The sequence below is a fragment of the Salminus brasiliensis genome, chromosome 20, assembly GCF_030463535.1.
Source record: "Salminus brasiliensis chromosome 20, fSalBra1.hap2, whole genome shotgun sequence".
Taxonomy (NCBI): Eukaryota; Metazoa; Chordata; class Actinopteri; order Characiformes; family Bryconidae; genus Salminus; species Salminus brasiliensis.
Genome location: NC_132897.1, coordinates 9,896,896 through 9,912,142, shown reverse-complemented (window position 1 = coordinate 9,912,142; position 15,247 = coordinate 9,896,896). Strand labels below are relative to the sequence as shown.

The following is a 15,247-nucleotide window of genomic DNA, read 5'->3' as shown; positions in this document are numbered from 1 at the left end:
TCAGAAGAATGAGCTGTTCACAATGAATGAGCAGGTGTCCCAATCCCTGTGTCCACATAGTGTACCTCTGTAGCTGATGTTTAGCGTTGGGCACAGTGATGTTAGTCTCATGAGGGCTGCTCTAAAGCGTCCCATTCAATTGACAGTGCTTTACTATGGCTATTATACAGGCTCTGTGCACAACTTAATACAAGTGTCAACAAGCGAGCACCTGAATATTCAAGCATTGCCTAATTAGAAGGGGTGTCTTGATCATTTTGGACACGTAGCGTATGGCTTGCCATCTTCCAACAGTTCACATTCAATCAATTCCTTTTTTTCTCCTCTAGACACTTTAAATACACTTTAAATAATGTCATTTGTCTGTCATGTCATTGTCTTCAACTTTTATTTAAAGCAGTTCATTTATGCCATGAACTATTTCTTGCCTCTTCCTTTTTTTTCCCCCCCTCCATGCTCGAGCGAGCGAGCGAGTGTAGCTTTTCCTCAAGGCCACCCGAGCGGAGCTGGCAAGGTGAACGGCAGAGAGGAACCGAGACCGCTTTAAAGTGCTTTTCTGGGATGAACTCCCCCGATTCTCCCTAGGTCGCCCAGTCCCACAGCAATATTTTAAGTGTGAAGAGGAGACAAAGCTGAAACGCTGGGAGAGGGAGGAGAAAAAAAGAAAAAAAAGAAGGTTAAAACAAAGAGAGGAGGAACTTTTTGAAACCGCTTGAAAAGGTGAACTCATCAAGTACGATAAGTCTGTGGAAAAAAAGGGAAATAAATAAAGAATAACTAAACCGGCTCCCCTGTGTGTGTGTGTGTGTGTGTGTGTGTGTAAATTGTCATATGTTGAAGGTTTAATTGCAAAGTATCTCAATCTCCTTTAACTTCTTTGGACTTTGGGTTGAAGGCTGGAGATTTCTGCACTCGTATCAAGAGACGTCGCCTTGAAGGTCAAGAAGTGAAAGGCATCCTTAGTTGAAGAACTTCGTGCTTTTATTCTCTCCTTTTATTTTGCCAGGGATGAGGTTTGTGTGTGTGTGTGTGTGTGTGTGTGTGTGTGTTTCCAAAGCCCAAAGGCTAATACTTTAGCTATTGTTCTGCACTAGCTAGAGCACTCGTAATCCTTTTCTGCTTATCACAAGCGTTTGCATTGCTTTGCATAAAGCACCCTATTAAGAGGATGATTAAAAAGCCTTGCCGGCTTCAGGTGGCTGTGCTGTTTGTCAAATCAAATGGAGAGAAGAAGAAGGAAGACGACGACGAAGGAAAAAAAAAAAAAAAAGAAAAACGACTGACGATCCATCAATCAGCTGATGGAGGGGAGGAGGAGGGGCCCCAGTGTTGTTCTCCTTTCGTCAATAAATAAAAGTCCGCCTGAAGTTAAGAATGACATTTGGGCAATTAAAGCAATCAGATTTTTATTTGCCCCCTAACAAAGGGCCGCTCTGCCCAATGCTTGCTGGGAAAACAGAGGGGAAAAAAAAGACGTGAAGCAAGAAAGAGTGAAAGAAGGCACTGGGCAGCTTGCCACGAACAACAGCTAGAAGAAGAACGACTCCACTCGCACAATTGATTTATCTTTTTATAAATGATGGCTACATCCCTCCCCAAATGGATTTATAAATTAATTGCTGTCTTATTGGAATAAAAACCTTCTTGTGCAGACATGATAGATAGAATCTGTCGGAGGGGTCTCATCCGGGACCCCCTCCTTCTTAGTTAGTCGGACCCAGCTGGAGCAGTAATTTTCTGATCGTATTAACGCTGATTAATAACTAACAATACTCACTGCTCGTTTGTCAACAGTCAGCTCTGAGTGAGAGGGAGTGGGACTGGGCCCAACTGCTGTCGTCCAATCAGAGAACGAGTCAGGTGACCTTCAGAGCGCTGCTTGCTAACAGGTAACGCCAGACCAACCTGCCAGTGCCTCTCTCTCTTTCTTTTTCTCTGTGTGTCTCTCTCTCTCCCTCTTGCTCTCTTCATTTACAATTTCTGTCGCTGTCTCTCACTCATTCTCTCTCAGTCACTCTCTCTGGTTCTCTCTCTCTACTCTCTCATATTCTCTCATTGTGTCTCTCTCTGTTTATTACTAGATCACATTCTCACTCTCATTCTAGTTCTCTTTCTCTCTCTCTCTCTCTCTCTCTCTCTCTCTCTCCCTCTCCCTCACTCATCCTCTCACATACTGTGAACCTGCTTCCTGTCATGTCCCTCCATGTTCCTCCTTTATAAATGAAGATGCTGTGGGGGCATGGTGGAATCCCTTTTGGGAAAGTGTGTGTTTGTGTGTGTTTTGGTGTGTGTGCGCCTATCCATGCACTGGCGCAGGATCATAGCTGTATCTTGTGTGACCTTTCCGTCTGTTTCCAGCTGTGTGTGTGTGAATTTTGCCTTTTTTCTCTCTTTATGACGAATTCCCAGCGTGCACCCTTTGCTCAAAGAGTGCAGTAGAAAGTGCTCCTCCATTGGGGAGCACCAAAAGAAGTTTTGGAGTTGGATTTAAAAAAAAAACAAAAATCAGATACCCTTTGAGCTCCCTCAAAGGAGATATTGAAGAGTTTGCCATTTCTAGAGCCAAGTTGCAAATGGAACCTGACTTGGGTGTCAAGCACTTTTGCTAAGTGTGAAGCTGTGAGGTTGACTTGCAGTTAGACTGCAGAATATCTCCTCACTTACACTAACAGTATTAGACAGCCTGGTTTGGTGAACATTGCTTTGTTGATGGACATTTTTACCAGTTGTTGTGTTTAAACCGCTGCATTTTAAACGGGTCAGTCTTACAGTGGCTGTAAGATTTATTTATTGGGTATCAAGAAAGGAGACCCATAGCTTGCACGCCAACGGCCATGGTTCTCAACACAATAGGGGATCAGAGACCCCCAGGGGTCTGTGACATATTAGCTGTGTCACTGTTCAAAGGCTGCCCTTACAATTGCATCACGAAATGACGGCCCTGTCATCTAGCAATGAATCTTGGGATATGTTGGCTGGCGAAGGACCCGCCCATTGGGTGCTTCAATGACATAGATAAGAAGGACTTATTTCTCAGCCGTATAAGAAGGAGCCTTCAAAAAGTCAAATACAGCAACAGTGAAGCTACAGGGTTTTAGCTTGACAGCGGTGATATGCTTATACCCAATCCATAAAATAAATATTAAGATGAGTATTAGAATAATAGAAGTAACTTTTGGGTAGCTCAGTGCTGCAGAAACCTCAGTGATTGATATTGCAAATATCTTGCAGATAACTTTGGCTAAAGCTCTATAGATACCCCATGACATTGGTTCAGTGGTCAGTGGTCAGTGCCCCCCCCACAATTCACCTTGGAAATCCTCCAGATGTTAGTGTATCTCCACAGCTGGAAGCAGCAGTGTGTTCATCTTTCTCTCTGCCTGCTTGTTTAGTGATGGAGTGTCAGTTTCTGTGTATATGAATCGCAGTGAAGAGCAAGCAAAGGGGTAGGAGGCCAGATTCCCTTTTCACATATAAATTACTAAGAAACCTTTCACACATGTAGACACATGTACTCATACTTAAATGTCCTATTAAACATGACGTATAGTTTTTAGCATGAAAAGCTCTAAGTTCTGTATCATATACGGATACACTTCCATGATTTTATTTCTTCTGCAGAACTCAACTGTAACAACAAAGATGCCCCAGAGTCATTGTTCTTTTCCTGCTGTGATATGATGCTTTTGTGCAGAATTGGGCTCCACACAAGCAGGGCGCATTTAGCTGCTTCTCTCTAGAAGCATGCACAGATACTCTCCTGTGGTGTTTTCCAATCTGAACAAGGACAAACAGTGTCATTGATGCAAAGCACAGAAAGATATTTCTGTACTAATAGCACCCCCTCCGCTGAGTGAGTGAGCCAGTCAATCAGTGAGTCAGTGAGTCAAATAATGAGACAGTAAGTCTATGGGATTCTTTGCTTAACTGTGTAACTAAACCAGCAATGTTCCACTTTGCCAGATGCAGTCTAGGCATCGCTGTATTTCCTGGTAATGTATCAGCTGTTTAATTCCAGCGTGAACATTACTGAAGAGTTGGTGACTGTATTTATTTGAAGGAGTGTCCACAAACAATTGGATGTATAGTGTATCTACCACCTTTGAGGTGTGTGTATTGTGCATGTGCAGTGCAACCCATACCTTCCTGTGGGCTGGGAGCTGTTATACAGCCTGATGGTGAAGTAATTTACTGTCTCTGGTGGCCCAAGTCATCCGTGCTTCTGCTCCCTTCCTCTTCCTCCTCTTCCTCGTCCTCAGCTCGTTGAGGGTATAAATATTTATGCATTGGGGTGACTCCGTGGACAGAGGTGTCTCGGCCCTCTCTCCAGACCTCAATTCTGAGCTGTCATGCTGAAGACTATCAGGCTGCCATAAGGGCCCCTTGCACCTTGTCTAGCAGTTACATGAGCTCCATTTCAAACTGCCCTCAGTTTTACACGCACTTTCCAACAAAGGGCAAGCGGCTTGTCTGCCAAGGACGGTGTTCCTAATAAGGGTAGCGTGCGCGTGAGTGAGCGAGTATGTGTGTGTGTGTGTGTGTGTGTGTGTGTGTGTGTGTGTGTGTGTGTGTGTGAGTGTGAGTGTATTCCAGCCTGCTCGCCCTTGTGTCGCTTTGTTGCACATGTGTTTAAAACAGATACTGTCACTCGGCTCTGTCTCGCAGGCATTACCGCCGGATTATTCATGAAGGAACCTGAACTTTGAGTGCAGACTGGCATGGCCTCCCGAGAGAGAGAAGGGGAGAGAGAGAGAGAGCATGAAGAAGAGGGTTGGGGAGAAAAGGGAATGCAAGAGAGAGGGATGAGCGAGGAGGGAAATAAGGAGGGAGATGGAGAGGAGAAGTAAATATTATATAATACGGTCTAATCTCTTTCAGAAAAGAAGTCTAAAGCTTTTGTGGCTTGGCTCATTACAGGTCTCTTTGTTCATGGGGAGTAGTTTTATAGCATGTAATGAATGAAGTGGGATTATGGGCGAGTGAATGAAAACTGGGGGCGAGATGTACTAAGTCTTCTCAGCAGTTTCAGGCACAAAAAGGCCACATTTTGCCTATATGTGATGTAGAGCACCACAGTATGCTCTGTGTATTCACTATGTAGATTAAAAAAACGTCTTTTGCTGCTACACTGTATGTCCAAATGTATGTGGACACCCCTTCTAATGAATGCATTCAGCTACTTTTAGTTGCACCCCTTGCCAACACAGATGTGCGAAAGCGCACAGACACAGTTTATGTAGTACTCTGGGCTCGGCACACTTCTAACTATTCTATGTATTTTTGGCCAAGTGGGTAGGACAACACTCGCGAGTGCGGCGTAATGCTGTAGTTAATGTAAAATCCTGTATTATTGCTCTACCGCCTCAGTCCATATGCTTCTTTCACTTCAGGTGAAGGTTCGTTATCTGTTTGTAAAACGCGTCTATAAAGCGTGTCCTTTGGTGGGGGGCTCAAACCACAGCTTCCACCCTCACACTATAGGGGGAGCCCAGGAGCAAGACATCAAACTTGTGCCTACAGGAGCTGTCCCATTGATGAAATATTGATGAATAGGCTTGAACTCTCTTGGTTTACCTTACCTTCAATGCAATGTTTGTTCGAGGAGTAAGGAAGTTCAGTTGATGTCATGGCCAATAGAATCACCCGAATTTAACACCACTGAGAACTTGTGGGACTGTGTTGGAGAAGAGGGATGTGGAGATGTGGGATCACTAACGCTCTTGTTGCTGAATGCAGTCAAATCCTCACAGCACATCTAGTAGAAAGCCTTCCCTGGACAGTTACTCCAACAAAATCAGCATAAACTTGTTCCCTTGATTTTGAAGAAACAATGCATGAGCAGTTGTCCCAATACTTTTGTCCATATATAGCATGGTTACTAATGGTTAAACCTCATGGTTTAGAACTCCTGCTTTTGGAACGGCATTGGTCAGCTTAACTGCTAATTCTGTTGAGTCAGCTAACAGATGCCCTCTGCTGAGCAGAGTGACTAAGGAGAGTGAGGCCAATTATACTGTCTCGGACCCCCAGCCAAAGATGTCTGTGGCATCGCCTGGGATCAAACTTGAGACAGGACTGGAGGACTTGCTCATATGTTTGCTATTTCCTTCCAAAGCCTGGCACTGCCCAGCAGACGTCAGTTAGCGTGATTAGCTGCAGCCTTAGGAACAATGTTCATTTCACGCCCATCATGAGTGTTCATTATAGCTGCAACCAACCACATTTTGTACTGCTCCGTCTCGTGTAATTGTACACATCTGAGAAGTGTTTCTGGTGTCTCTGCCTTATGAGGCAGTGCACTCTGAAGGACATCAAGGAGTCGCGGTGAGGCTCTCTCACGGGGTTTCGGACGTACGTCGATTACGCATGTAATGACAATTTGTACGTCTGTAGTGAGTGATATCAGGGACAGGTCTGCAGACCGACGTCCCAGTCTGCATCTATTTCTGTCACCTTCATTTCAGTCCGCGCTGAAATAGACTCAGTTTATGAAACATTGCTCCCCACACATCCCGCCAGCGCCTCCAGAGACATGTTCAACTATCAGCATTAGAGACAGAGTGATATACTATTATGCTCGCTTACTTTCATCTCTCTCTCTCTCTCTCTCTCTCTCTCTCTCTCTCTCTCTCTCTCTCTCTTTCTCTTTGTCGTTTTCTTTCTGTTGCCCTGCCCTTGCTCTCTTTTTCCCTTTTCACTCTCTCATATATTCTCTCTCTCTCTCTCTCTCTCTCTGTCTGCTCACTTTATGTGACTAGTGTCTGCATTATATCCTGGTAAGGTTTTAGCCACATGCATTTACACTCGGTAGTCAAATACGTCTGTGGTTAATCAGTTAATGCGGTTAATGCATGTTTGTATTTTGGTCCCAGTCTGTTCATAGAGACTTGACTGTCTCAGTTCTGTATGTCTATCTTTCTTTTTCTTGTCTTTCTCTGTCTCTTTTTGTCTTAAAATCACATACTCTCTCTTTCTCTATATGTATATATATATATATATATATATATATATATATATATATATATATATATATATATATCTCATTCTTCCTCTGTGTCTCTCTTTCTTTATCCCTCTCTTTCTCACACAGTCTCTCTCTCGTCTCCTCCCGCTCCCTCTTAAAATATGTACTTTATCCACCAGTCCTACTTCAGCTCAGTCAGTAATGTCTAAGCACTGACCTTATATCCCACCATAACTGTAAGCCGTGGAGTCTAGGGGGGCTGGCGCTGCTTGTGGACTTTTACAGTGTAAGTTGTTAAGCTCTGCAGTGGATGACTTCATTAATTCAGAGAAACTTTCAGTGCCAGTCCAACTGCTACACACAGCCAGATGGAAGGAGAGAGAGAGTGAGAGAGTGTGAGAGAGAGAGAGAGAGAGAGCGTGAGAAAGAGAGCGAGCAGATTTACACAGGTGTGGGTGTCCTTCTTTGTCACCTGTCATTTGGCCGTCTCTGCCGGCGGTGTCATAAATCATTCTCAAATGGAGCTTTTCAGCAGAACCGGGCTGATTAATGGAGCCTGTGTCTCCCCAGACTCGCACCTGACACTGAGAGAGGGAAAAAACGGAGCAAATTCCCAGACTCCGACATGACCCACACGCATTAGCCAGAGTTATGAACATTAGTGGTGAAAGGATTAAACGCAATGGACAGTTTATGACTGTGTTGGCATGAGGTGTATCTGCATCATCTATAAGGAGGCTTTACAGATCCTTTTCAGTCTGAAGCTGATATATATCCCAAAACGCTTGGGATCCCAACTCCGTCTTCCTATCGCTATGCCCCAGACACGGGGTGGAGAGAAATGAGAAATTGACTAAACTAAATAATAATAAACTAATAAACTAAACTATGCTAAGGTAGATAGTTTTTAACAATTAAAAAGCAATGTAACAGTTGCAATGTAACAATGTAACGAATCCAGTCACACATCAAAAATTCAGAAGCTATTGTTTATAATGGAGGCACGCACACCAGTGCTGGGGGCACACGTTGACGCATGCAGGAGCTTTATGAATCTGGGCACTGCTCAATTTTTCAGCCATGCAGCATTTTGACAGTGCTACATTAAATTAAAGCCATATGAAGACCATAGGAAGCCACAATAGACCACATGTGACCTGAAATTTATGCAGAGAAGGCAGACAATCTTTTGGTAAATAAACAAATACTATGGCCAGGATACCTGAGCTATCGTTACTACCCTAGCCCTGTCCAGTTAGTATACTTCACTTGAAAACAGCCAGTTTGTGAAGAGGTGGAAAGTATGTATGTAAGTAGAGTATAGTGATGAACTTTTGTTCTTTTGTTTTGCAGTCTGGTTTCACTGTATTTCATCTCTTATGTGAAATCCCCTAAACATGTGTACCTTTTCACATTTATCTGCTAGGGGAGCAGTTGCTGCCATTGCTGCTAAAAAAACAACAACAACAACAAAAAAAAACATCCTAAAGGAAACACTGTATTTACAGGTGTATTTTTCATTCTTACCCTAAATGTGCTCAGTCAGCCAAGATATTTGGTGTATGAGGTTTGCATCTTTACATTAGCACTGACGCTGTGAGGCTAATGCAGCTGTGGAACATTGTATCCGTCCTTTAACATTGTGCAAACTGCTTTCTTAAAAGCATACCAATCATTCTGAAGCCACTCCCTGCTTATAAGTCAAACTTTATATGGGGAAAAGTTCCAAACTGCTCGTTAAAAGGTAAGATGGTAAGAGTAAACGATCGAGTCAATATTTCAGCTGACACACACAACCTTGTAGTAATAAATCCAGCTTCATCTGAGCTCATTAAAATGTTTTATCATGTATTCATAGAAAGTCTGAAGGTGAACGAGGCCTTCCAGTTCCTATACTTGGGTGTGTTGCTCATCCTGTGACTAGTGCTTTATATGTGGTAATTCCTTCTTAATGCAGTACATATCTGTACAGCTTAAAGTTGTAGCCATTACAGTAATTTATTGTCACATGTTTATTGCATGCATTGATTATCTTCATCTACAGTGACATCTGTCAAGCAGTAGATATATTAGGCAGCAGGTGAACAGTCAGTTCCTGAAGATGGTGTGTTAAACGCAGGAAAAATGACCTAGAAAGGCCTAAAAATCTGAGCCAGTTTCACATAGGCCAGATTGTGATGAGTAGACGAGTGGGTCAGAACATCTCCAAAACATCAGGTAGTTCTTCTGGGTTGTTCCCAGTATGCAGTGGTCAGTGCCCACCAAAAAAGGACAATCTGTGCACTGGCTTGTGGATGCGATCTATGGAGACCCCACTTCACAACCTACAGGACTTGCCTTGAATGATCAGAACTGCTGTGGCAGCACAAGGGTGATCTACTCAGTTGTAGGCTGGTGGTTGGTGTGGCGCAACAGATAACACCACTAGCTGTCAGTGAGCTACCACACCATGTAGGAGACTGGGGTTCGATTCCCAGTCTGGGTGACTATGCTGCGCTACACCAATAAGAGTCCTTGGGCAAGACTCCTAACACTACATTGGCCCACATCTGTAATATGTGTGACCTTGTAAGTCGCTCTGGATAAGAGCGTCAGCTAAATGCCATAAATGTAAATGTAAATGTTGTAGGCAGCTGGTGACAATACTGTAGCTGATTAGTGTAGCATTTACACATCCGAATGTTGTCATGAAAGATGTCTCTTCTTAAGGTCTTGTGTCCTGGCATTGTAGGAAGAGAGTTCCTAAGATCATCTCCAGTTTTCTGGATTGTTGTGGAAAAGAGTTCTTAAGGGTGTCGCATCACCCTCAGTGTCCTTAAAAATCCTGGTGTTAAAAACGTGAGAGACCCTACACAAAAAACTCAAAACCTCCCTGAAGATTCTCACAAACGTCTTGTGAACTAGAGCTCCTACGTTCAAATCTAGATCACTATATAGAGCACTATTATAGGGAACAGAATTCGATGAGGTAGTGAATAATCATGGACACCTCGTTATGCGTGTGAGCTCATTGCCATGAAATTAGCAGGGTCAAGTGGGCTTATACATACTGCCACTCGAGCCACTCCGTGAATACATACACACATATATATGAGGGGGGGGGTCATATGCACTGACAAGTTCAGTTCAGATCGGTTCTCATTGATTGACGGTCTTCTGACATAACATTAAAGTCGTATTTCTTGCCTGAGAACCAGCATCTACCCCACACTACAGGATATTGAGTTCACGATTGGGACAGCCTTGACTGCACTAGGAGAAAATCGGAGAAGTAAAGACTGAATTATAGACTCCCCAAACCACAGGATAATCTGGGAAGATCATTGTTTAAGATCACCCTGATCTTGAGAGGCCTTTAGCAATTGTCAGGAGCGTAGCGTAGCGTGGGCCGGGCTTTAGTCTAAATTGCTTCAGTCTATGTTCCAAACACCCTTGAGTTTTGGTTCTCAGGTGTGTGTGCCGGGTCTGCATTTACACCACGCAGTGCCGCCACTCTGCGAACCATAACGATGGCCCAGGCAAATAACTGCTGAGTGAATGGCAGTTGATGCTAGGTCTGAAATGAAGTGCTTTAAATTGCAGTGATAGGCAGTGTGCTTCACTATTGGGCAAATGCCATCTGTTCCAAATGATGGCCATATGGTAAGCGTTTCTTTCCCAGGGAAAGAAATAAAAACAAATGTGTCAAAATGGTGGGTCTTTGTCCAGAGACGTTGGTCAGCTCGGTTAGAGGCGGAATTGCGCAGATGTGAATCTCTGTGTGTTTGGGTGGGGGTGGTGGTGTTAATGCCCCACCTGTTTTGCTTCTTGCAAGGCTGTAGTTTGTCTTGAGTTTTTTTTTAAAAAAATTTTATATATATATATATATATATATATATATATTTTTTTTTTTTTTTTTTATTATTATTTTTTGTGTATATATTTTTCCCTGTTCTTGTGGATTTGAAGTGTTGTGTGGTGCAGGGGTGAGCAGAGCTGTCAAGGTTGAGGAGGCTGGCATGTTTTGCTGTGTTAGGGGAAAAGCAAATACTCTGCTTGTCAACGCATCACCTCGGTCTTTCTTTGCAGAAGAAAAATTCAAAGATTGTCATGTTTGAAAGCTGACATAGCATGGAGGGGATGCCATTGAGGGGATGTATACAGTTGTGAAGGTTTGGGCACCCTTGGCCAAATTATTATTTTGTATTTTTTAATTGATAAGTATGATTGATAAATGCAACCTCTGTAGCTAATTAAACCTAAAATGCAAAATGTATAACTGTATATTAGCAAATCCTAATATACATTTACTGTGTCATGTGCAAAACGCTCAGATATTAAAACAAAAAAAGTCTCAAACCTTGATTAGTGAATCAGCCCTGAAATATGTCAGCAGTTAACAGCAGTAACTAGGAACTGTCAGCTAAACAAAATTGCCAAACTTGAAATTCTCCTCAGACACTCTAATTCATTAAACATGGGCTTCTCTAAGCAACTGTCTAAAAATCTAAAAAAATGTAAGTAATTAGAGGAAAGCTATGAGAAGATGCAGAATGTTAAGATATTGCCTTTCAGGGGAACTGTGGAGGTCGTCAGATCGTTGTACCCTTCACACTACACAGCCTGTTGTCTTGTAATCTGAAATCTTTTAGTGGTTGTGGTTTGCATGCTACACGGACGATCAGCGACACAGGGTCACAAATAACAAGAGAACAAACGCTTTGCCTTCGTCCGGAGGCTTTTCTCAGCCAACTTTAACTGGCCTTAGCTGTGGCCTTCTTAATGTTTAACATACGGTACAGAACATCTAGAGAAGCCAGCTGAGTTTCGGAAACGAGTACTGTGTACTGATGAGGACAAAACATTTCATTTGACCAAGGGTGTCCAAACTTTTGCATACACTATATGCACTATAAAATATATAATTGAATCGACTTATGTGGCAAACCTTAATGAGTGTTTCTCTGTCACATCTTTTATCCTAAACCTAGTCTCGTTTAGTTAGAACTCTCAGTTGGTGGGTGGGTTCTGAGTTCTGTGTGTGTGTGTGTGTGTGTGTGTGTGTGTGTGTGTGTGTGTGTGTGTGTGTGTGTGTGTGTGTGTGTGTGTGTGTGTGCGTGTGTGGTTGGTGAATCAGTGAAGCCTAAGAGAAGGCCGCGGCCCCACCTCACACAGCAGAGGCGAGCTGAAAGGCTCATTAATCAAACTCTGAGTCACAGATGTGATGGCTTCCACACAAACTGCCAGCAGACTGTGAAAGTCACATCCAACAGAGTCAACTGTCAAGCAGCTCTGCCGCCATGCTCCTCCCTGGTCTGCTTTTAGCCTGGTATGCTAAAACCCCCTTTATGTCTTTCATTAGCTGCTTCTGCTCTTCCTGCTTCTTCTGTCAGTGATCGATTAAGAGCTTCCTGCAACACAGGAGCAGCCGCACATCAGTTCAGAATGAGGACTGTGGTTTACAGATGGAAAGAATCAGACATTCTGCTTGATCATCTGACAGGATTCATTTGGCGATGTGCTTTTCTCTGAGCGGTTAACAGTTACACTGACAGTAAAGATCGCTAATTAGCTAGCGGCTAATTCAGCTGCACTTTTTCCTCGACAGTGTCCTCAGTAAAAGCCTTTGAAATCCAGATCACTGCCGATCCCAGCCATCTCTCTCAATGATGCTCCATTATCCGCCATAATCTACCGTCCTAATTTACAGCCCACCAAATGAGCTCAGGCAGTGCCGCAGCGGAGGTTCTAATCTGTCCCGCTTCGCCGTGGCCACCCCGTGATTGACAAAGCCACCATGGCAGCTGGGTGAGGTGCTCTCTTGTCCCCGGATCGAGCGGGGGGCCACTGACAGGCCTCGACGCTGTGGGCCCCTGGTGTCACCGCGCTGCCAGTCACTGAGCAGCGCCGTGAGCGCCCAGCCATTTGCATCCAGGGCCAGGAGCATATAATTAGAAGGATTCCTGCCTGTCAGCATTCATCTGGTGCTCCAGCGAACATGCTCTGACAAGGCGATAGAGATGGAAAGTGGAGCCTTGCGCTCGACTGCGGGGAAAGAGAGAGTCTGGTTATATCTGCAGAGGCAGTCGGAGTGGTTAGAGCGTCGGATGGAACTGTATGAGTGGAATTGTAATTCGGATCGAGGTGCGGCAGCAGTGGCATTGAGCTGAAGCGCATTCATCCACTGTGAAATGCCATCTTGTCTTGTTTACAAGTCTCATTGCTTTTTAATAAAGAAGTCTAACTGAGACTAATACTGTAGCACAGTACTTTAAGGGCAGGATGCCCCATGCATGCCTTGTCATCCTGTCTGTGTGTGACATACATGGATAGAATAGACAGATAATAATGATAATTATAAACAGATAATTCATGGATAATATAGACAGACCAGCTGCCTTCATATTGTCATAAAGACATTTAGAAAGACACTGCAGTTTCTTGCTTACCTAATACATTTCCCTTCCAAACCCAGTAAGCAACGAATGGATATGTGAGAGCAGAAGACAGCACAGCAAAACCCCCTAAGCACTCATTACAGTGCTAAGCTAACATCAAATCGTGTACTCTGGGAAAGCTCTGTATCTCTTTCATCATGCCTTCTGCTCATAGAGTAATAACTGCTGGTTAAGGGATTTGTTTGAAACTTTGTTAGCAGCTCCACGTTGTATGATTCATGCTGCATTACTTTGCCGTACTTATATTTAACCACCCCAGATATTCCAATGTGCAACATCAACAGAAGTTTGCCACTGGAGGTTCTTTTGCAGGGATGCCATAGAAGATCCACTTTTGGTTCCCGATGGAGCCATTTAAGGCATAGTTCTCTGGAAATCTCGATCGAAACCACTCAAGGCCAAAAGTGATTGTTTCATTGCAGCCTCATTTTCATGGGTGTACTGATATGCACACACCGTAGACACTGCAGTCTGTCAGGAATGCCTTCCTCCAAATCCCGTCCTCGTACTCCTCAGGCATGACCCTACCGCCTTGATCACGGCTTCCTGTCACAGCCACCCAAAGGCATGAAAACTCAATGAGAAGCTGAGATGTCCTTCCAGGACACTCGAACAGAACCCCCAGGGCGTGGAGGGCTACGGAAGACACAGTGGCTCTCTGGCCCCTGGGCAGATGGTCAGCCAGCCTCTTGGGCCACCAGGGCTCTTCATTGGCATGCAGGGGCTGTGAGTGGATCAGGGCCACCGCGGAAGGACAGGGAGGGAGATGAAGGTTGCTCAGTCATGGCTGCCGAGGAGAAGGTCTGTCACCACATCTGCCCTTCGCTGGCTCTGCTTTGAACAGGTTCATGGATTGTGAGTGTGTGTGCATGTGAAAGCGAGAGAGTATGTTGAAAAGAAAGACTGTAACTACGTGAGATCAACCTCTTGAACTTGTATTGATGTGTGTGACAGCTGTTTAAGCTACAGGTTCAATGAAGGAGAAGCCACACACTCTTTTGGCATTTCAGGCGTTTCTTGAATCCAAAGTTTGAATCTTAGTTTCATAAATGACCCCTGTAAATACCTTTTGGGACCCTATGAGAAGTTCGAATGACCTTTGCCATTGTGAGCGTTCATACTTAAGCGTCTTTCACAACTTTAGTTTTTAGCTCTCTAAAATTCTTCAGTTCAAATAACAAGCGCTTTTCCTCACTGCTCCATGAGGTCCGTCGTTTCTGGCTCCAGTCCTTTCAGAGCTAAAGTTTTAAAGAACAGTTGGGGCTGCTGCAGAGTCCGACTCTGTTGCGAAATAGGTTTTTACAGGTTTCCAAGGAGTCAAGGCATCAAAAGTACTGGGCAAAGTTTTGAAGGCATGCATGATGCATGAGCACCTATAGACATAACACACACAGGGACCCCCAGAAACGCTAAAACCACCAAAAACACCAACCATCTCTATTAAAGGCTGATCCATACCTCCGTCCACATTGCTTGATATTTATACCACCTGTGCCACCGACCCTAGCGATCGTGTTCTTTGACAGCAGAGTCGTTCAAACACAAATCTTGAAGCTGCTCTTTCCTGCACAATACAAATAAGGAACAAAGGACACAGCCCCCAGTGTTTATAAGTAAAGGAGGTTTGGGATTGCATATATTTATTTATATATATATATATATATATATATATATATATATATATATATATATATATATATATATATATATATATACACACACACAAATAATCGTGTCGATTAATCGGCTAATCTGCAAAATAATCGCCAGGTTATTTTGGAAAGGCGGAAATACAATGCGTAGTTACATTTCTGGGGTGGTGCACGCCAGGCTATGGCGCAGGATA

The 15,247-nt window shown here is 43.8% G+C and overlaps 1 protein-coding gene across 4 annotated transcripts in view; it reads left to right on the top strand.

Annotated features, from left to right (window-relative positions):
• Positions 1-15,247, top strand: part of kiaa0825 (KIAA0825 ortholog) — a 152,940-nt gene that overhangs the window by 64,282 nt on the left and 73,411 nt on the right. For 3 of the 4 annotated variants that reach the window (XM_072664847.1, XM_072664848.1, XM_072664849.1), the window contains one exon: positions 1,795-1,889. The exons of the other annotated variant lie outside the window; for it this stretch is intronic. In XM_072664847.1, the coding sequence (XP_072520948.1) occupies positions 1,795-1,889 (95 nt within the window). The remainder of the gene's footprint in view (positions 1-1,794; positions 1,890-15,247) is intronic. 4 annotated transcript variants of the gene reach the window in all.